Below are 23,496 nucleotides of genomic sequence, written 5' to 3'. Positions count from 1 at the left end.
CAGGCAACCGCCCGGCTGCACTGGAAACAAACACCCTACAGCTGATCTTCTGCCCCTGATAATTTCACCAATACAGGTAATAAATTAGGTGTAATTTATACACAGGCAAACTAGGAAGAGGACGAGAGGGGGGAAAACACTTGCCAAAGCTATTGCTGTGTCTTAGATATAGTTTTCATGGAATGTCAAGAGCTCTTATCACAGTTGTGACAAAGCAGATCTGATTTCAATGGAGTTTTGATTTTTTTTTTTTTTTTTTTTTTTTTGTTAAGTCTTTTTCGACCCAGTTTTGAGCTGATGGCTGAAAGACTGTGCTAGTTCAGTTGGCAGATCTTTCTGCTGCGGCAGAAAAGTGTTACGTGGAAATGCAGACAGGAGAGGACCTAAAGTTTTCATTGAGTTACCTGTGAGCCTAACGAGCATCCCCAAGATATCCCTCTGCTTTTCCTCCTAAGGAACTCCCACAGGGTCACAACAAGGCAGTCATACTTGCAAAAGGTACACCGAGCCCAGAAATCGTACAGTAGGGAATATTTTGCCTCAGACCATTGTGAGTGCTATGGACACAAGGACTCAAGGAGCAGCTGTGCAGATCCACAGAACAAACAGCCATCAAAGGCTATTACATACAGACAGCAACTCCCTTAACCGTTATCTTGCTGGAGAATCGAAAAGTATATTGAGGAAATGTCCCTAAACCTTCAGCCTGCTCTCCTACTCCTTCCTGGACACCTGTTGTTGGATACCACATCCCAGAAGACAGACAGATGGACCCCAGTTTGACCCAGCACAGCCACTTCCATTCTCCTTGAGCCAAAACAATCTTTGCAGTTTCTTCTACAGGACTTGCAGCTTTTGAATGACAAGGGTCAAATCTGCATAGCCACAATACGCTTCAGTCATCGTCCAAAATGCTCTGAGCAAGAAAAAGAACCCAACTGGTGTCTTCGGGTTTCTGAAAGACTTGGCGAGGATGTTTCTGTGCAGGTAGAAAATGCTACAAGAGTTCGACTGGCTGAGGAATGCTCGATCATGCCAAACCTGTTTGGCACATCTAAAAGGAAGGCAGGCTCTTTTCATTTTCTCTCTTTTTTTTTTTTTTGTTATGTAAGTAGTTCCAAATATTCTTATATGGATGACATTTTTAAAATGCAAAAGCATTAAAAATAACAGAAAACAGATCAAGTTCTAAAGCACCACCGGTTTCTCATTTGTGCAGCTACATACTAACATCTCTTGTTAGACCTGCGCAGCACAAAGAGCAGAGCTTTCCACACTCAAAACTTATCACCAATGGACATAAACTGCAGGAAAACCAATATATGGTGCAGTGTGAAAGAACTAGGAATTCCAGCATTGTTAAAGTTGCAAAAATCTTGATCTAGTTTCAGGATCTGGTAAGGAAGCACAATAAGCTTGTCCTCTGCAGAGGGAGGTTTTGCAAATGGCAAGGCAGGGGGGGAGAAGGGACACCAGCCTTCCCACGTGCACCACCACGGCTGGGTTATTAGAGACAGGTGCTAGCAACAGAGCCCACAGCAATGCCAAACTCTACTTGCAAATGTACATTTCCATATGGTTCATGATGGAGGGGAGACCTGGTAGAGGACAGCAGAAAGGAAAAATCAGTATGTAAACAGTTAAGGTAAGGGTAAATGTTAACAGCGACAACAAAGACCTCGCTGCATCCTTTGCCCATCAGTCTGTGCTGGGGTTGGCTGCGATAGAGTTAAATCTTCTTCACAGTAGCTGGTACAGGCGATGTTTTGGATTTGTGCTGAAAACGGTGTTGATACGATGGAGATGGTTTTATTATTGCTGAGCAGCGTGTGCACAGAGTCCAGGTCGTCCCTGCCCCTCAGCCCCCCCAGCAGCCAGCAGGCGGGGGCACAAGGAGGTGGGGGGACACAGCCGGGACAGCTGTCCCGAGGGAGAGCCCAGACCATACGGCGTCACATACGGCATACAGCTGGGGGAAGGAGAAGGGAGGACACTCGGAGTGATGGCGTTTGTCCTCCCAGTAGCAGTGACGCGCCTGGAGCCCGGCTGTCCCGGCCGCGGCTGAGCACCCGCCTGCCCACGGAGTGGTGACGCATTCCTTGTCTTGCTGGGCTCGCGAGCGCGGGTTTCGCCTCACCTATTAAACTGCCTTTACCCCAAGGCACGAGCGCTCTCCCTTCACCCATCCGACTCCGTCCCCCATCCCAGCGGGGCGCAGAGAGCGAGCGGCCGCGGGGGCTCAGCTGCCAGCTGGGGTTACACCACAACACAGGTACTTCACGGTGTCCTGTGCCCTCCTTGCTTTTTGGATTTACACCAATGTCAGCAGAAGTGATGTGTTATTCCGGTAGGAGGAAGAAAACAGGACATCAGGTATGAGTTCCTCCTTGGAGCTCAGAGCACAGCTGTGGTCAAAGGTGTTTCCAGGTATGCGGGACGTGACCATCCCCTGATGGGATTCAAGTTGCTACATAGCCTTTGGTAATCACTCGCTTGCCTTGCTGAGTTACAAGTGCAAAGCTGTAAAGGATATGAACGATATTAACAATAGGAATAAAAACCCCAAGGAATTTAAACATAGCCCTATCAAGAAAAGCAATGTTTTTTTCTGAAGCCAGAGAGAGCCAATGCACGTCTTAGATTTCTCCTTTGCACTGCCCGCAGAGTTCTGGCTTGGTCCAATTGTGCAGGTGTCCCTGCGGGTATCTGATATTTGGTAGCCGGAATTTTTCTTTATACAGTTTCATTCTGCCTCTCCCAAGCTTCTCAGTAAGCAAACCGACTCACTTTTCATGTTTTAGTTTTCTCCCGTTTGTACTTTCACCCTTTTATGTAACACGCTTGGCAGAGAGCGGCGGCACAGAGAGTGCCCGAGGGTCCTGGCGCGGGGGCATCGTCCCTCCCCGAGTAAGCACATCCTCATCCCGTGCCTCCTCCAGGCTGGATCCTGGGGGTGGAAGGGTGGACACTAGGTGAGACGGGAGTCACGCTGGCAACTGGAATAAAAAGGCCAAGCTCGCCCATGGCAGTCCCTGAGCAGAAAATGCAAAGGGAAACGTTCCAGCACTTCAGGATTTAAATGTCTTTCCCACAGTTCTAACACAGAGGGGTAGTACAACCTTCTACTGAAACTAAAGTGTTGCACCCAAGACAGCAGCTGGCAGCAGCCTGGGTGAACCCTGGGCTAGCACCGCTGCCCATCTGGCAACTGCACGAGTGCTGCGCTGTCCTAAGCCATGGCACAGCTGCATGCAGCCTTGACATGTCCTAACTAACTCCTTCTCAGGAAAAGGGACCGTTTTGTTTTCTCCTCGTCTGGTTCTAGAAGAACTTGCATTCGCTCATTTTTGTTTCACAAACGATCTGATTTGTTTTCAGGACGCGACGAAGCGATGCTCTCCTTCCTCCCCAGGCAGAAGCATTATTCCTTCGCCGTGGTCTGACGTGCAGGAGAGCAAACCCCAGCGCCAACCCGAGCTGTGACTCTACGGCAGATCTGCGAGAGGGAATGGAATGGTGCATCATGTGTTTTGTCTTCTACGGCCAACACAGACAGGTTTGAACCCATCATCTCATGTCGTGCTGGGCCAGGAAAATGGCATGTTCAGGGCATAGGTTTCCAGCATAAAAATACTCATGAGGTGATCTGATGTGACTCTATTCACCTGCCAACAGTCCTGGCAGAAAAATAAACAGGTTCTGGAGATGAGCTGCTCCTGGAGGCAAAGCAGGAACCGTGAAAAGAGCTGCCCTGACCTGCGAGGAACTGGCCTTTCTGCTTTGAACTTCAGCAGATCTTAATGAATTCTTCATAATTGGCAATCTGGGATTTTCACTGAGGATATATTTGTCTTGAGGTGCCAAATGCAGGAGACAGTCAACTCTAAAAGTATAAATTCTGGGTCTCTTGGTTGACCAGGCTGGTGAAGGCAGTTCCAACAGGTACCTTCACCAGTACTGCAGGTAACTGCTTGTGTTTTATCAGGGATCAGATTCCTATAGGAACATGCAGCAGTCCTGAAGGATTTGGTCTTGTATTTATTAACATATTGACTTAATTGAAGTTACTGACTTCAGTGCCATGAAAGCTTGAACTAAAAATAAATAGAGACAGTTTTAGTAACAGTAGAAGTCAAAAAGTGGCTGTGTCAGAGGAGTAAGTTCTTGTGCTTGACGAATCTCTGCTTTACCGCTCTTCCAGTCCTCTGTTATCTGGCAGTTTTGAAGGGGATATTGCCAAGAAGCTCATTTAGAGTCCTAAATTTTATCCCGTAGGCAACGCTTGTTTCAGTTTCCTGAGAATAACTTTCATAGACAGCCCCCTGAAGAAGAAAACAGGTGAACTCTTTTTGCTCCACAAAATGATCTCCTCACCAGCAGACAGACCTCAGGCTTCCTGAAGAGGCCAAAGATATAAAACTGTTGATGACTGCACAGGCGAGCTTAAGAAAAAGCTTCAGCCTCGAGGTTCCCAGTCTCCCCCATCAGCTTCAGCCTCAAGTCCTCAGTCTTCTTCATGAACGTGTTCAAGGGTCAACAAATAAAACATTGACTGTATCAAATCCCGTCCATCAATGATGAGAATCAACGCAGCACAGGCTGTGCATGAATCGGCTGCAATAAACCACTCCTGGGGAAGCATCCCAAACCCCATGCAAGATGGAGTATGCACAATCCATGTGCAAAAGGCTCAAGGAATAAAGTGCATTTTTGATAAAACTAACCTACTTTCACTTTCTTATAGACACATGTACTACATGAACATGTAGAGACGGTTTCCCTGAACTGCAAGGCAACAAGGTGTACCCAGCCCGACTGAAAATGTTTACAATACAGATTTTAATGGGAAAAGGAGCAAAGTACGATACACAGGAAAATAATTTCTCCTGTTTCTGGACTCTAGTGCTATTTTGGATGCCAACAGTACACAAAATTTCCACTGAAGGGCAAGTCAAACCAATTTCCCTTAGGATGGAGGCATCCGAAAACTTACTGAGGTTATTACATTAGTGCCTACGCATTCTTTAAGCAGATGAACTGCTTCATTCTGAATCCATGTCAAACCACAAGAACTGGCTGATAATAACATTCAATTAAAACAATCCCGTTCTTCTAGAAAAAAATTTGGCTGACAGCTACCTCTCACATTTTCTAGCTGGGCACAATGGGGCGATTGATGCTAGAAGGAAACAGGATAGGTTTATATCAAGGATCTGAAGGGTCAGGTCTGGTGACAGTATTTATAGGTTTAACCTCTCACATAAATTTGTGAGATGAAAAAGCCACTTCTGCTGAACATTAATCTGTGAGAAAGTCAGAGCTAGAACTCACAGATATACAAGTTGTGCTAATCAGATGTGCTTAAAACCTCCAAACTTCACACTCGATGCATATTTGTATCTTTTGATGTTGTACTTGGTGCTGCTTCACACCACTCGGGGCTTACTGAGAGAAGCAGAAGCTGCTCCCCTGCTAGGCTGTCTGGGTGAGTTTGCCATCTGATCTACTGAATACACAGATAAAAGTCACCGCATACTTTTTTCCTTTTCAAGTACAGTACTGTAACTTGGAAAGTTCCTTTATTCTCAACTCCACTGATGCAAGAAAGTGGCAGAAATATGGCAGCTTTGGCTGCTTTCCTTTACTAGCTTTTTGTAACTAATCTTTTAATGCTAAGGCAACAATATGTATTTTCATTTGTATGGAAAAAACTACTCTAGTTACAGAAAATAAGGGCAATGCCCTCCAAGAGCTGCAAATGCTACTGACCACTTGATTCTACTGCTACCCTGCCTTTAAATATTGGTAAATAGTTAACCCCGTGCAGGTATCAGATTCACCAGGTTTCTCTTGTTACGCTTACGAAAGTCCAACTATTATGAAAATGGTAAGTTTAACAAAGATATTTCTATTTCACTGTGATCTGCCATTCAAGTGTTAGCCAGTCGTTTTTTAAAAAATGCTCTGATATTTGATCTGCTTGAGTTTCAGTTACACATAAAGCCAGAGAGCCAGCAGAAAATTCTAAATGGAATCTGAAGATTTCTAAAGTCAACACTCACTTTGGCAAGAGCATTTTAATGCATAAAGCTGAAATCCTCAGTGACTCTCTCCTGCTGATATCCCTGGAGCAGCCAGCACCACGATTAGTACAAAACCAACAGCAACCTATAGAAGAACGTACAGTTTTGCAAAAAAATGTTTACACAAATAGTGGAAATTGTGTAGGCAGGCTGGAATCAGCCAGTGCAGTCTGGTGCTATTTCAGCCTGCTCCCGGGATGAGCCATGCCATAAGAAAGATATCTAAGAGAAATATCTGTTGATAAGTAGACCAGGTCCACATCCCCACATCTCTATTTGCCAAACCCTCTAACTTGTGTTACCGTGCCAGGCTTTAAAAATCTTTACTACAGAGTAATAAATGTTTGTGGACTATGGAAGGTTTGCTTTGAAGATGTCATTTTCTCCAGCAGTCTTTTGTTGGTTGAATACACGGTTCACACATATTGTGTTTCCACCTACACGGCTGGAGAAGCCCTGCAGTCAAGGCCGTTCCAGGAGCAGGGAAGGCGGCTGCGTTCCAGGAACTCACTGGAACTGGAACAAAGAACAACCCTTGGAAAGTCTACACAGTCCTATGCACAGACTGTTTTACAGATGCCCTGTGTTTGGAGGACGTTAGACACTTGTTTTTATCTTTATCTTCTTTTTTTTTCTTTTCTTCTCTCCAGTAGAGCCCCAGACTTTTGAGCACAGGCTCTTCCTCCCAGGCGGTCTGCCTCGTAACTTCTGGGTATCTCCCCAGCCCTGCCTTTCTAAGCGCTACTTTCTCCTCCACATAAAAGCCCCTGTGCTCTTTGGAGAGTAAAACATCTTTGAAATGCAACAGCAAACTGTAACCATCACAGCAGCCTTAAAAAAGCTAATTTTCATTTTCTCATATCATAGTTATACACATTGTCTGCCCTATCTTATTAGCTGTGTAGGCTTATGTCAGTGTTACTTAACACTTACTACTAAGAGTGTTTCCCCTGTACCTTTCTAATTGCCTAAGACCCCACTCAGTGTTATTACTCCTGCCTCTTCAGTTAAAGTAGTGAATTTTACGGCTTGCTTTAATTCTTTTTTGCTGTTTTTCCAGTGCAAAATTAGCATAGTCCACCTCATTAACGGAAACTGATAGCATAGCTATATAAGACTTTATATTTATTATGATTATGCATTTATGGAGTCTTTAATTCTGTAATTTGGAGACTGGGAGATGTAAGGTGGCATCCCTTCTAGGGCTAAAAGAAGAATAAAAAAGACTTCATGCAGCAAAGTGTCTTCTGGAGGGAAAGCAAGACACCAAGGACAACAATGAGAATGTAGGAAAAAGTAAAGAACCAAACTTTTAAACCTGCCGGATAAAACTGGCCTGCAGTTCAGAGGACTAGACAAGCACTAGTTCTAGTCTTTTATAAAACTTGTAAGTATGATTTTGCTGCTGGCCACGGTAAGTTCTTCAATGTGTTGAGACATGAAAAGTCAAGAAAAATGCCAGAGTGCAGAGTTTGCTGCAGGAAAAAAAAAAAAAAAAAGAAGAAAAAAAAAGAAAAAAAAGAAAAAAAAAAGAAAAAGATGACTCAATTCTTTGTCTTACAAAGCATGTCAAAGATATTATAAAGTACTTACAGATGCTCAGCCACTTGCATCGCCTCATTGGCCAAACATCTGAAACCCTGTAGCTCTGACGAGAAGGTACTACGCTTCAGACAATGAAATCATTTCTGTGGCCACAGAAAAAGAGATGATTTTGCAAAGGGGAGAGGACTTTCTGAAACCCGAGTTTCAGTTGCGATCAATACCTACCTAACCTTTACACAAAAGTCAGCCTGTTGGTATTACCATTTCTAATGAATGTGTCCATACAGCCTTTTCAAGACAACCGTGGAATGGAACCAAGAGGCAGAGCATGAGCCACAGTTGCACAACTCGGGGCTAAACCCTCGTTTCATTAACAGGCAGAACCAGGGTGAAGCTAATATTCATATAAACAAAGAGTGTGGAAAAACAGGTGCCTCAGAGTTTGGACCTCATGTAAAAGAAGAAGGAAAACCGTAAAAGACCTGCCGATTTCATTTACCCATCCTTTTGGAAGACATGACTTCCTTTGCTGATCAAACAGAATATAGGAAATTATGAGCAAGATAATGTTATTTGCCTGGCAAATTTCCAGGGCTGCTTTACAGTGCTAAGGTACAAACATTGGTGCCTTGTAATTCCCTGCTAATAAAAGACACTGCAGAGTTATTATCTTATTACAGACTAAAGTCATCGACAAAGAGAGAGAAACCCATGAAAAATGACTCCACGTATTTAACATCAAGCTGGTCCCTTAAAACTGTTTATCGCTCCATGCCAACTGGTCTATCGTGGTAATGTTTAGCCACAAAAGCAATCAGATGGATTTGAGATCCCTCTGGAGAACTCTGTGACACAGACATCTCTGAAGATCTTCAGTGACTGACAGAATCTGGCACGTCTGTGGCCATCGAACCATCGCACACAGTAATGCATGTTCTGACCAGATGTCTTGTAAGACATGAGTCAACGTCAGCTTCAACAGCGAAATGCTGACCTCCTTTTTACGGGCACTGTTAGCTGAAAAAAATCCAAAACAACCAAACAAACCCCCTACACCTTCTGTCAAGTTCACACAAAAAATAAAATACTTTAAAAAGCTTATTAAAAATGTAGGTCTTCTTGACAAAAGTTCATTATGCAGCTATTCAACAGCAGTCTAGACTGCAACAGCTAACCCTACTGCACCAATGTATGGCGGAGAAGAGAGCAAGCCAGGACTCAGCAAAAAGTCCTTGAAATAAAGTGTCTTCACTTTAAGTTTTAGATTTTCATTTTTCTTTCACTGTATTAAAAGCTTTTGAGGCTTTTGTTTCCTAATTAATGTCCTCTGCTATCAGTGACACATGGCCATAGCCTTTCTGAACAAGCAGTCATTACAGTCTTTCTGCTGTAAAAACAAAGAAAATGCCGAACATGTAAATTGTTCCCGCTTTATTCGCCAAGGCTTGGAGACTTGTCAGCAGCCTTAACAAAAAGGTGACGAACGGAACTGGCCCAGCTTTCCGAAAAGGGTCTGATGAGACCCCGAGCGTACCGGTTAGATGGGGGCTCAGCACTTCCAGTATCCCTGCAACCACACAGCGCTGCACGGTCCTGTTGCTGGCTGGATCCTGAAACTCTTCTCGCCAAAGGGCTGATGCCCCAACAGAGGTGTGGACCCGGAGCTTAGGAGCCCAGGGTTCATCTCCATCTTTGCCACAAACGGACAAAGTCAAGACTTTACCCTCCAGCGTCTCATTTGTAAGACAAGACCAAAAATGCTGCTTCGCTGAACCCTCGGTCAGGTCAGTGCAGGCTGTGTGCTCTCCGACACCTCTCCTCCCTTGATAAGCACTAACAAGGACATCTAAACCACTGACAGTTAGCTCTGCTTAGACCCCTACATCAACAAATTAGAATGATTCATTAGAATGATTTGTTATAATTGCATTGAGAAATTTCACTGTGTTGAGAAAACCCTCAGTCCAACCTTTGATTAGAGAAAATTATCTTGTGCTCCAAGATACAACGGCATCTAACAAATACATGACGATGCTGAGAACACCCAGGGCCCACACAGTGCCAGATAATTTAGAACCAGAAGTTTTGCCCTTTGTTCTGCTGTGACCATAAAATACAATTTTGACTTTTTTTCCCTCTCAACGTTTTTAAACCTAACAAAGAAAACAACTGCTTCAAAATTTTTCATATGAAGAGGAACATTATTATATGACATTCTTTCCTAGAAATCCTTTAAGTCTTATTTATTAACAGAATTAATCTGATCATAAGCTGGCTGACACACAAAGTGTTGAAATATGTCATCTTCAAACCCTGTTTTGCTAATGAAATTTTGGTGTTAATTCAGGGGATAGAACAGAATCCTAGAATCTGTAATATGAGCCAAAGAACAAATGTGGTTCCTCTGGCAAAAAAGCATAATTTTCTCCCTTTTCTGTTGTGGTTTGTCACTGCATGCTCTCCATCATCCATTTCTTTCCAGAATCTACTTTTTGATGTGGAGTCCCCACTTGGCCATGAGCTTCTACATTAAAACGCTCTGAACATGTTTTGCAGTTCCAAACCCAGAAACTGTTTTGAACTTTCAATTGCAGAATCCAAAAGGATTTCATTTAAAATAAAAAAAAAAAAAAAAAAAAAAAAAAAGAAAAAAGAAAAAAAGGGAAAAAAAAGCACCTAAGGCTGGGGTTTCATAAATAACCTCCAGGTATCTCTACAATGCAATCAGCTTCATGCCAGTGCCAAGCCCCACCAGCCACCAGGTCGGTAAATCCTCTGACCGTTTGACTGTACTGAGCTCCGGGTTGTTGCGGCTAGATTGCTATCTAGCAACGAATGCTAGTTCAAAATGAATTGCTAGGGATGCAAGAAAGCTAGTTTAAATTTAGCCTTTATAAGTTTACACAACACTTCAATGACCAAGGTAGCTCCTGCACAGGCATTCTCAGGAGCTCGGCACCCAGACCCTTACTGGAAGGTGCCTTCTGAAATCCCAGTCTAAAGCATCACAACTGGGTTAACAGACATGGCAATTTCAGCAGCTTTTCCAAGCATCTGCAGGGCATTCATATAATTGTGCTCTCCACTAATCCTATGGTCTAAACCAATGATTCCTGATCTTTGAAGTGTAAGCACAGCATGGGAGAGGCATGGCACAGAGGCCAGGTGAGCTGTGCTGGGTTTTCCCCGTGCCAGGCCAGCCCAGCGTCCTTGCACTCTGCTCCAAAGAACGCAAATCCTGTGAAGTTCAAAGCAAAGATATCTCCGCGGCACTGACAGGCTTTGGGGATCGCTCTCCGCGCCAGCGCTGTCGTAATCCCAGCAGGCTCGAACCCAACAGCAGCGAAAAGGCAGCGCAGGAGTCGCTCGGTTGCCAGACCCCTGCTCCATCGCGCTTGGCTGTTCGACGTCGCGATTCCACGGCATCCCGACTGGTTGCCTTACAAGCCACAAGAAAGGAATGCGATGAGCCACAATTTTATCCCGATTTTACGATTCTGCCAGCACAAAGTTTGACTTGCCCTTAGGCCAGACAAATCACGGTGTAACATGAAACGCCAAGTCTCTGAAGCCTTTGCCTCAAACTGACCCAACCAGAGGCCACCTGAAGCCAAAAAGGGTTGCTCAGATTGGGATTTTGGGCTGTCAAAAGAAGCGAAATGTTCTTAGAAGTTTCATTTACTCTTTTATACTAATGTTTAAGATATTATTTAAAACACCTAATCAAGATTAAGGAAATGGATGCAATCATGAAAAAATGACAATTTAGAAATCTTTACCTAGCAAAGAGAGTCAGGAATTTGAATTAACATCAAAATCAGGTATTATGGCATCCACATCTGGATATCACTTTACTGACTAAATCCAAAAGTTCTCTGAGAGCCAGTTGGTTTCTGTAAAAATGCATTTCTCCCTTTGAAAGGAAATAATAATTGGAAGGTCTTACAGGAAGTCACCCGAGAGCATAGAAAGGAAATTGCAATCTGTTCCTCAACGTTCGTTTAAACCAACATTATATTTAGCAAATGCCCACTTTTTAACGATAGTCTTTTTAATAGCTTATACTATATTAAGTCTTCCCAAAGGCCTATGCTATACTAGGAATTGCTTTGTTTTTAGAATGTTTCTTCATCATCTCTCAAGGTCTTCAGCTTGCCCTAGGTCAGATGTTGTTCCCCATCTCCAGAGCACCTATGATTCCACTTTCACCCAAACCAATTTTTTTTTGCCCCGGGCTAATAAAAAGCAAAGTATTTCTGCATATGCTCATCTAGAAGTTTGTGTGATCCTTCAAAATACCAAGTGATCAAATACTAAACCCAGCTCTTTCTGTTTCCAGAAGTATACACAGCAGTTTACCTTCCTAAGAACTGTTTGGGTATCTGGCTTTCAGCAAGTTTCCATTAAATCAGTGGTTTCAAAGGAAGATTTTTTTAAGTAGTACAATATTAATGATATTAAACAAAGTTCAAGAACTCCATGAGGAACAGCTCCTGCAATTTCTTCCCCAAGTTGACCAAATCTTACAGAACACATGCTCACAGTACCCGTACAAAAAGCTCTCTGGGACACCTGCTCAGAAACCCCGTGCAGAATCCCTCTGTGGGTTTTATGTATTCCATTACATTGTGAGGTAATAACATAAAAATTAAGTTTATAATAGCTGAACACAGATTTACATGGAGAAGGATTTCATACAACCTATAACCATTAGTGTTCAACACCGAACCATACCAACAGCTGAACTATTTCCACTGAAAGTAACTGAGTTTAAGTGAAGCTACAAATGCAACGGTAGTATTTGCACCCAGGTGCTCAGAAAAAAACCCTGGTAAACTGTCTAAAACATGTTTTTCAAACATATAACTCAAAAAAGTAAGCATGATAACTGGAATTACAGCATGTATCTGACTACACGGAAGACTGTCCCACTGTCTCCAGGTCTCTGTATCTAGGTGGCCACTGCAAAAGCGGAGAACTACAAACAGGACATTTTCCTAAAGTGGCAAAATCCACCTATACCCCTCAGGAATGTGATTTTTTGAATTCTGTTTGTAGAGCCTAGTGATAACGCAAACTCCCTCTGGTGATTCTGTTTGGATAGCAGATTATAGCCGACATGATAACAGTTATAGCTTTGACAGAAGAGACTACGGAATGATCAGAAAGAAATTTCTGCTCCTCAACACACACAGAAATAAAGGCAGATATTTTCCTTAAGAAAAAAAAAAATCATTAAACAATTTACGAAAGAAAGGAAAAAGAACACTCCACAGATGATAAGATAGTAATGTCAACCTAATTTCATTATGCAAATCATTCAATATAGAGCACAACATTAACTGTACCGTAATTGAACATCAGATAGTTCTAACATGTAAAAGCTCCCATGGTTTCTTTACAGCACAAGTTAGACAAACCGTAGGAGTTCATGTTTTTCATGAGTTTCTAGATTTAACAATGTAATTCTTTGTTTGGTACTAGTAGAGGGCTTTATGAAGAAGAAAAAAAAAAAAAGGAATTTCCTTCTTCTATACAACTTTTAATGAAGTGTTTTCGTTGTCAACCCTAGCAGATTATATAGTTTGAAAAATTTTCCATTGCTCTTTACTACTCTGAAAGGAAAAATGTTTGGAAAATAATTCTGCTTGCTTCTGCAGGTGGGATTCTCTGCAGCCACTTTGAATCAAGGTGTCAAAGCAGCAAGGAGCAGAGTCCAAATGGCCAGAACCCATAATCAATCAAAGCTGCTTTGAAAAAGGCCAGAGAACGCAACTCTGATGCAAAATGTATGGAAATCTAATCCAACAAAAAAAGTTACGAATAATAAATACTTTATCCCATTTGTATTCAGCACAGATTTTGCATCTAGTTTGCAATGGAACCTAAGAACATACTTTCCTTCATTGCATCCTTAAACATGCAAGTTGAGTGTTTTGTGAAAACCAGGCTAAAGCCCGTGCTGTCCTGTGCCGCTGGCTCTCAGGTGGTGCAGCTCAGCTCTCCTACTTCTCAGCTTTTTTTTTTTTTTTTACCCCAAGTACTGAAAGCACTGTATAAAGGTGCTGAAAATATGTTAAAATATCTAAGTCACCAGTAAAAGAAAGAAAACAGGAAAGTTTTAAGTATTTGACTGAAGTGGATGGATTAGACTCGCCAAAAGCCAACGTGTAACGCAGACGCCTGATCAGCCAGAGGAGAGCGCCTGAGTCATCAGATACGTCAAAGTCAAAGGTCCAGCGAACGGAACCAGCGAGCACTGTGCGAACAGGAATGATAACTGCATTCATCTGCCTACTGCAGAACTTTTAATTACACTCCAACAGCCAGCAGCACGGGTGACTACACTCCCCAGATTACCTTGATCGCTCGGTCATTATCCGTTATCAGCTGCTGCTTCGTATCTTCAAACTTCTGTACAACTTCCTGCAGCTGCTGCTGGGCGGTGAGCTGCTGCCGGCTGCTCTCCTCCGCCAGGGACGCAACCGTTGTCTTAAGCTCAGCTATGATCTGCAAAGAAAACAGCACGCTCAGTCTCTCTTCAGTAAAAGGCATGTGTGTTGCATGTTTTTACGTGCGGTACAAGGCATGGCATTGGCAAACTCTGCTGGGCAAGCTGAATATTTTAAAATTAAAATATTACATGCTAGCAAGCATGAAATTCCACGCGACAAAAAGGAAGAGAGTAAGGCTGCGAATGACAAAAATTGCTGAACACAAAATATTTGGAAGGGTTCTCTGCAATGACATTCCAAAATATTTACTCATGAGAACAAAGCACATCTGTGATCTTCAAAATCAAGCACGTTCCCAGTCTCTCACTGCACCGAAACCAGTAGTGCAAATATACAGCGTGATGATGGTGGTGTGTGTTTTCTAGAAGGACACTTTATAGCTTGATACTGCAGAGAAGAAAACACCCAAATTTACATACTGGGCTGAAATTTAAACTTGACGGTGAAGTTTCTGAGCTGCTGAAAGGAGCACATTCTCCTCAGCAGGACAGCGGGGGCCTCATTCAGTGCCCAGGACCCTTAAACCATTCACTCCTGATTTGTTGAAATGGACTTGTTTCACCTTTTTTATCACTGTGGAAAGTCATAATTAAACCTGATCCTTTAGGCATATTTACAGAATTTTATGCCGACATGTCATCACCTACCAAAGCTCTTAAACATATGGGAGAGTCGCTGACTTTAATGTATATATTCAAGCTTAAGGTTAAGCTGCTGCAGCAGCATAATACAACCTAATTCTAAAAACACTTTAGCACATAGGCAGCTCAGGGAGGGACGACCAGAGTGCTCAGCCTTGGGTGTTTGCAAGGCCTCCTCATTGCCACAGACACGCAACTATACTCAGGCCACAGTTCTTTAGGAAAAAAACATTTTGAAACAACTACTAACAGGACAGGAGTAACTACGTAGTAAGGAATGTGCTCAAGTGAAGGTACTAGAATCATGGGGGAAGGGGTAAAGAAGATTAAAACTCTACTGTAAATTTACTGCTCTGATTTACACCCTGAAAACCCCAGAAAGTAACACAGATGATGAGTAACACCTAGACAGATATTTCTGTATTTCTATTCTAAAAACAAATAAATACTAAAAAAGATAACACCGCCAATCAAGAGGGAGGCAGTTTGCTCTTAATGAGATCAATGGGCCAAAGTTTAGAGATTATCTGGATAGGTGCGACTCTTGAGGCAGAATTAAGCAATATCACTGGCTTAGCAATTTAGGTCATCATTTAGATGACGCAATTCACACAAATTCAGCTTTGCTAGGTGTGTAACACCTGCAGCGAGAAAGCAGGAGAAAGCAACGGATCAAACTGTTGAGCTAGCATCTTGAAGCCGTGCCAACCTATACCACTTCGTGTATGTTTCATTTTGACCCTTTTTAAAAAGAAAACAAAGTAACAAACTATTTAAGGTACCACAAAAATGAGATTTAAAGCTTTCACTGGGTTAAGACCCTGGACTAGCATAGGAGTTTGAAATGCATGCAAGGAAATTTCAGCATGAATTGATGGAGAAAGATCTGCTTTGTGCAGTACTTTTCAGGGAAAAAAAATAATCTGTTTACTTTGCATAAACTTCAGAGGAAATTTCTTGAAATATCTTCTCTGTGTGGGTGTTAAAAGCGAATGTTCCAAGAGGCCACAGAGAGTAAGATTAGACAGATGTTGTCAGCAACATGACCACAAGAAAAGTTGCAATTGACCTATTATTAATACTGAACTACAAAAAAAAAAAAAAAAAGAAAAAAGAAAAAAGAAAAAAAAATAAACCCACCAACCAAAAAACAACCACCAACAAAAAGCTATGTTCAAGTAACTTTAGGGATTTGATTCAAACCCACAAAAGTAAAGAAATTCAGACATTAGGGCGAAACTGCTGTATTGTGCCAAATAGCCCTGACATATGATGTCTGTGTTGTGCCTGCCACAGAAAGCGCGGAGCCGTGCCAGTCCTGGTCACTGGGTCCAGCTCTCCCCAGTAAAGAGAACAGCACATTAGCTGCAGCAATGCCTAGCTTAAAAAAAAAAAAAAAAAAAAAAAAAAAAAAAAAAAAAAAAAAGTCTAAAAATGTTTCCATTCTACAAGCCAATAAATTTCAGTCTGACAAAATTTATTATGACGTTTAGGTTACAAGGTTATTACATTGTACTACACTACCTAGGTGTTCCCACTGTAACAATTAAAGCAATTTCCCTTATCCCTTGTTTAAAAATTCAGAAATGCTTAAACTATTCCATCTGTCTTTAACCAAGGGACCAAGACCCGTTTCTGTACTGGCAGTACGCTATGGCTGGCACCGAGAGGCTGACGTCTGATTGCACTCACCAGGCACGACAGGAACAGAAACGACAGTGACAAAAGGCAAACCTGTCAGCAATGACAGGGTCTCCTCCTCAAGACCTGGCATGCATTAAACCTTCCTGCTTGGGCTTTATCGATATTCTGCTATGCCGGTTCACAGGGCAAGACAAAAAAAAAAAAAAAAAAAAGTAGGGTTTGGTGGTGGTAGTTCTTTCTTTCTTGCTAAATAAGGCTCTCACCAAATGACTAAAAGGGCATTTAGGAGAGCGTTTGCTCTGGCCTCCCACTGAACCATGGAATGGGGGAGGTTGGAAGGGACCAGCTCCATGCAGGGTCACCCAGAGCTGGTTGCTCAGGGTCCTTTCCAGTCAGGTTTTACATATCTCTAAGGATGGAGACCCCACAACCTCTCTGTATGCAAATAAATGTGCAAAAAGCACATTAGGTTTTAGAAATATAACGTAAAAACGTATTTAGCAACGATTCTGATAAATGCAGCCTCCCAAAAATGTAGTGTGTAAAAGCTATAGTCCAATAAATTTCACTGGCACAACTGAAGTCACAATTTTGGACAACTGTTACAGAGAGTGGGGCCCAAAAGGTAGCTGAAAAGCTGAAATCTAGAGTTTTAAAATATTTTAAAGTGTTGGTAAAACAGTAAAGTTTGCAGTTTCTTGTTACTGTCTCACTGATGGCTCCCGCCTAGCTTAGAGGCTTCCAAACCATTCTTCGTAGTGTTTTCATTGATTTTAAAAGAGTATTATTAGACTATCGCTACTATTGCTGAAAACGCACTTTGCGAGCGAAAGGCAGGCGTTCTGCTGCGGTTGGGAGGAATGAGAAGAATGATACCTCCACGTAAATCCTCGTGGCAATTTTCTTATTATTAAAAGCTTAACTTCTGGTTGCATCTCCATCGTTTTTCACACTTCAGTACTACCTGTCACTCAAACTGAAGGCTGAAATATGTAAAAATCATCCCGTCTTATCATTTTAAAGCATACATGTGAATTTAAGACACACTTTCCTCTTCCATGTTCAAAAGACCACTCCAAAGAACAAAAACTCAAGTCGAAACCAGTTTGCTTTCAGGACACTGACATTCTTCAAAGTGTTATTTTGGGCAGAGATGCTGAACTGGCTAGGAGCGACAACATGCCGCAGGCAGCGTGGGGACGGCTGTCCTGCCATCAGCAGGCGGGCAAACACCATCCCAACACGGAACGCAAGCCCTGGTGGTGCAACTGCTCCTGATTTTATGAGCCGTGCTGGCTGACGGGGCACCTCACCTTCCCCTCCGCTGACAGAGGGCGGATTCAGTCCTCCTGGCTGCTCAGGAGATTAAAAAGTAGATGAAAAAGATTAAACTTGGAACTCCAAAAAACCCCACCCATTGCTTCTAGACAGCTCAGTGCTCTGTGTTTTTTGAGAAGTTAAAAACCTCCAAGACAGACACTAGATGTTTGATTTGGGACGTGGTTATGACTTCTCTTATCATCAAGACCCACACTTAAAAGCAGAAATAATTACACTTTTCATCAAGTTTCCAAATCAAATGGATTCACCTGAGGTTCCTCTCTTCTCGCTACCTACCTGCGAGGATTTAGCCAGCTTCTGACTGTACTCCTTCTCAGTCTGCTTCAGCCGGCTGTTTGCCTGAAACACACACAAAAGGCGACCAGATTAGCTCAGCTGAAGAACGTGTACAGACACTTTGCCACCGACCCCTCCGCTTGGCACCTCATCCACATGCCTATCGCCGAGCGGCTGGGACCCGCGCCAGCCCCAACGCCCTTTTGTGGCAGCCAAAAAACCGCAAGGGCTTGCCTTTGATCTCCAGCCAACTATTCATCACTTAAAAGAGGGGAGAAATTGTACCTCTGCTGCCAATTATTAGAAAAACATAAAGACCTCTGCGGATTAAAAAAAAAATAATAAAAAAAAAAGAGAGTGAGTGAGTGTGTGTGTGTGGCAGGGGAAGGAGGCAATGCACACACACGAGTTTTCCAGGGTGATTTTGTTTCTGAACAGAGGGAAAAGGCAAGGAGAAAGCCCCAGACACAGGCTGCCGGGGTGCAACGTGACACAGAGGACACAATGCCACCTCTCAGCTTGGTGTCTGCAACTGCCTTTTGTCCCAGTGCACGTCCCTTCCCAGCTAAAGGTGGTGACCACACTGAAAATCCACCCAAGGTGCAGATGAACCCACCAGGGGCTCTTGGAACATACAGCCCTCTCCTCCTCCTCGTGTTTTTTGTTGTTTGGTTTTTTTTTTTTTCCACAACTCAAAGATAAAGAATAAAATAAAGGGAAAACAAGGCTGCTTTGTCATATTGGAATTCAATAAGCACATATTTCTATACCGCTGGGGTAAAAGAGCTCTTAAGGTTTTTTCCACAAATAATAAATAATTCAGTAACCATAATAGTAATAATAAAAAAGTAGATTCAATTTAACTTCAGGACACAACTGCGATTTCTTTGCATTTCTTGCAAAGTGCCACAGTATTGTACTGATAGCCCAGCTGCAAAACGCTGTCCTCAGATGAACTGCTAAGCGCTCGCGCGTTCTTGGCTCTAAAATTTGAGGACAGGTGTCTAAGAAAAATATTTTCTTAGGGGGACAGAATATTATGAAACCGGGTCCTGAAGCAAATTTAAGCTGATTAAATTTTCAAAACCTATCTGACCTCGTGTTCAAATCTTTGATCTGTCGCCCTTGGTTTTACGGCACAGCACCCAGCACACGCGCGCTCCTTCAGCTGCCTGTGTGCCAGCGGGCGTTTTGGGGGACCACAGGAGCCTCCAGACCCTGCTTGGATCCAGCTGCAAGACTGAAACTCCATTTCTGCACACACCAGGGATTTCAGTCAAGCAAACAGTCTCATTGATTTTACTGGACTCTAAATTTAGGAGCTTCAAGTTGCAGAGAGTGCTTGTGAATCACCACCGAGCGCGAGGGCTCCGATCGCCTTATACAAGCCAGGCAGTTACGCACAGTGCAGCTTAATATAAGTATATTACAGCCAGTTAAAAATAATCTTGACGTTTACACGATACTGCAATTTAAGATCTTGAAAACCTTCCAAGATTATGAATTTTAAATATTAAATTTTAATTTTAATAAAAAATTAAATTTTAAAATTCCAAGATTATGAAACATACAGAGGTGTCTATTTCATCTGTTCGTTAGTACTAAGAAACGTACCAAAAACATTAATTGAAACCAATTATCAAGTTTGTGCATACTTTGTGAGAACACATGTTTTGGTCATTTTTTCTTATAAATAATGGCGCTACATACTGGCACATCCAAGAATGCTAGAGCAGCAGACAAATTAAAATTCCTCTTCTACATTGATCATTTGAATTGTGCCACATACACCACAAGGGCATACCGTGGGGCTGCGTAAATACAAAGCGGGCAGTAACACAGCAGCAGCGGTGCCAGGCATGCTGCATTGCTCTTTGTACTCAGGCTGACCCATGTTAACACTCTTTCCACTGTACTGTCGTCTAGTTTCAGATTACGTTTTACCACCCCTGCATATCATAAAGTGACTGAAGCTGCCAGTTTATCTTTAGGGGAAAAAAAGTGAAAAATAAATTACAGTAATAGTATAAATTACTGTTACTCCCAGAAAGGGAGCGATACTAGCCAGCAAGGCACTGCAAAGAAGATCACATTACAGCTGCTCTCACTCAACTTGCCTGGGGTAAAAGTCTTCATCTTTCATAGAAGCAGCTTTATAACCTCCTGAACCCATAGAATAAATCCCAATAAATAATAAAAAAACCACTCATAACTTCCATAAACAAATTAGAACTTGTTTATTCACACTGAGTAGGACCAGGATGACCTCTGATAGATGTGACAGAGGCGATCCAAAAGAAAGATATGCTGAATTTCAGCATTTCATTCCTAACTGAAGGCAGAAAAAGTATATCCTACCGGTTTATTTAAAGGCAATTATAAAATCTTATTTTATAAATGGCTTTAAAAAATTCCCATTAGCAAAATGTTTACAAGTCGTCTCCCAGTCATCGACGAACCACAAATTCTCACATTTCCTTGCCGTCCCAAACACCCTCAACTGAGAGGTCTGATTTTTGGAAGTACTGAGCTACCAAAACTTCCACTGGAGGTGGCAAACACACATTTAGGCCGGCTCTAGCTGTCCAAAAGTGGTGATCTCGACCTTGTGGCACTAAAAGCTACAGTCACCCGCTGATTTCAAGCTTTTCTCTCCAGGTCTGTAACACCTCGCAGGTCTGGCATCGTCACGGCTGCGCACGTAGCACCAGTGGAGCTCTGCAGAAGGCAGCTTCTACATGTTATAGCACACTGGAAAGATCTGAAAAAGGTCTAATTCATGGTGATGTGTGGCAACACTCTTTTCCGTTGTTGCCTTTTACTGCAGAAATAGAAAATTTCTCCCTTTTGAAAACCTACAACTAAACTAACGTAATACCTCTGAACTAGAGACTGTCGCTGTGCAGCCTAGGGAGGAGAAACCTGCCTCCCAGGGGCACATACAGCATCGTGGCACACAAAAAAATACCTTTTTACTTTTTTATTTTTAAGGAACAACTTACAGCAAAGTAAATACGCGTAGCTGTGTACAGCGAGCATCGCAGCGAGTCTCTATGACACCTCTCTTCACCAAGGAGAAGGCTCACACCGGCACGGTGCTCACAAGCAGCTGCCTGGGCTCCTTCTTTTCTAAGAGGCTGCTCGTCTCACACATTGTACAAAGCCAAAGCCGCTTCTGTATTATTTTAAGGGCATTCCCTCCCTTTCAGGTTACATGCTCTTTCAGAAACATAATGAATAAGAAACTAACTGGAAGGTGAATGCTCGGAGGGTCAGCCAGTATTCATTAAAGTCTAACTCTTTTTTTATAGCAATGGGCAGCGCTGCAAATATAGTTAATGGTCTTAAACTAGTTTTCCGTGTGTGAGAGGTAGCTGGTGAAATTCACACTTAGCAAAAGCTTGTCAGAAATATCAATTGTAATATCCATTTTTATAATGAAAAGGTTTAAATTGGGTAAGCCATAGAGGAATTCCACTGATTCAAAAATTAACTTCTGTTTAGTTTCACACAGTTAATACATATTTTAGCTAAAATTATCTGATTATGACAATTTTACGTGCAGTTATTTTATATTGCATGAGGACTTTTGCATTAAAAAGATTACGTCCTTGTTACAGTTAATTGGCTTTAAAAACCAACTATAATTCTACAAGCCTTAAAGCATCATATTGTGGTTGCTGAGTAAAATGGCAATGACTTAAACAAAACATTTCACATAAAAATTAAAAATGGTATTAGCACTGCAGATGTGGGATCTGAATTAATAGATGCTATTCTAACACCACTTGATTTTCATTTTTTCCTTTCATGAAATGGAACAGCATTACTAAGAATAGAAGAGCCAAGGATCTATGATGGGACCACAACGCAAAAGCATACCACATCCTACCCTATTTATAAAGTCATTACTTTTTTTTTTTACTAATTAAATTTTTAAATAAACTTAAAAAAAGACTTTTTAAGGTGTAAGATGTATTAGAGGGGACTTCTAGGTCCAGTTGATGGAACGCATGCCCTGAACAGCCCTGGGGGCTCTCACCGCTACGACCACATCTTGGTGTCACGAGTAGCTCCAGCTGCACGATGGAGTTGGCAGGCACAGGGACAACTTCATCCCCCATCAACATCCATGAAGGTGTTTAGGATGTCTTGAATGTTTATCAAAAATGCAGCTGTTAAGAATTTTCTGGAACAGTATGGATTTGTCCACAGGGACATGGTTTAGCGGTGGATTGGCGATGTTAGGTTTACAGTTGGACTTGATCTTAACTTTTCCCAACCTAAATGATTTGCTATCTTCCAGTTTTGGAAGGGTGATTTTGGGATGGTAAGTGAGACTTCAATTAATGCTACAAAACTAATGGGAAAATGAATTCCTGCAACCCAAATGCGGATAGATCTGTAAGAGTTAAGGATCATTGTGAAATGCTGTTCATCTCTATATGAATTACAGTTTTGTGACAGATTCCACAGTGTTTCAATTTGATTTCAATCTCCCCAACACATAAATAAAAAAAACGTCACAAACATAAATCTCAAACCACCAGGTTATCTCTCTCTCCACCCATATTCTCTAATAGAAAAGCAGATTTAAAGAAACTTGTTTAGGGCACTAGCTATGAAAGAATCATTTTCAAAATGCCTGCAACTAGCTAAATGATGGCCATACATAAGTTGATCCTCCATAATTAGTTAGATAAAAGTGTAAGCAAAGTAAAAAAAAAAAGAGGAAAAAAAAAAAGGGAAAAAATCAAAGGGTGGGGGAAGGAGAAGAAAGAAAACTTGCTCCAGGGAAGAAGCAACTGTTCTCTGATGTGCAGCAAAGAATTTAACATCAAAGAACTAATGTAAATGGGGCCCATTTACCTTAAAAAACAACACACCACACCACATTCTGGAATATTTCTATTTAAGTTTGACAGCATTATGCTTTGTACGAAAATTCAAGATTGTGTAATTTGACAGATGTCAAAAGAAAATGACCTTCAGAATGGCTAACTGTAGCAATTTTTGTTACCAAGTATGTTAAACCACTCTGTACAGTATCTGTTTAAACTTCAGAGATTACCAGATCACCTTTTAAGTTCATCTGATTGTACATAAAAATTTCATTTCCACCTCAAAGCCTGAAATGTGGGTTTTCCTTATGTGCCTCTTATACCACCAGTGGGTGACTTCCTACACCACTACTCTTCTTTGTACTGCTCTCCCTGCCAGCCAGCCACCAAATGGAAAGCTGAACCTCTGCCTAACAGTGAAAATAGCAAACCAGCTCAAGCATGTCATTTGAGCCACCCAAAAACTATTAAAAATAGTTGAATATCCAAAATGATGTTAACAGAATAATTAGTCAAGTACCAAATGACTTCAAGGGCTTTGAAAATGAATGATAGAAATCCCCAAATCCTATTAGTATTCTGTTTTATATTACACTTTTGTAGGTCTATA

At 42.0% G+C, this 23,496-nt stretch overlaps 1 protein-coding gene across 3 annotated transcripts in view; it reads right to left on the bottom strand.

Annotated features, from left to right (window-relative positions):
• Nucleotides 1-23,496, bottom strand: part of CEP112 (centrosomal protein 112) — a 171,832-nt gene that overhangs the window by 28,375 nt on the left and 119,961 nt on the right. For all 3 annotated transcript variants that reach the window (XM_055727580.1, XM_027808185.2, XM_027808186.2), the window contains 2 exons: nt 18,046-18,108; nt 13,989-14,138 (listed from right to left, as the gene is read on the bottom strand). In XM_055727580.1, the coding sequence (XP_055583555.1) occupies nt 13,989-14,138; nt 18,046-18,108 (213 nt within the window). The remainder of the gene's footprint in view (nt 1-13,988; nt 14,139-18,045; nt 18,109-23,496) is intronic.

This window comes from Falco cherrug, chromosome 1 (genome assembly GCF_023634085.1).
Source record: "Falco cherrug isolate bFalChe1 chromosome 1, bFalChe1.pri, whole genome shotgun sequence".
Taxonomy (NCBI): domain Eukaryota; kingdom Metazoa; phylum Chordata; class Aves; order Falconiformes; family Falconidae; genus Falco; species Falco cherrug.
The sequence above is the reverse complement of the archived record's forward strand: the minus strand, read 5'-3'. Positions and strand labels throughout refer to the sequence as shown.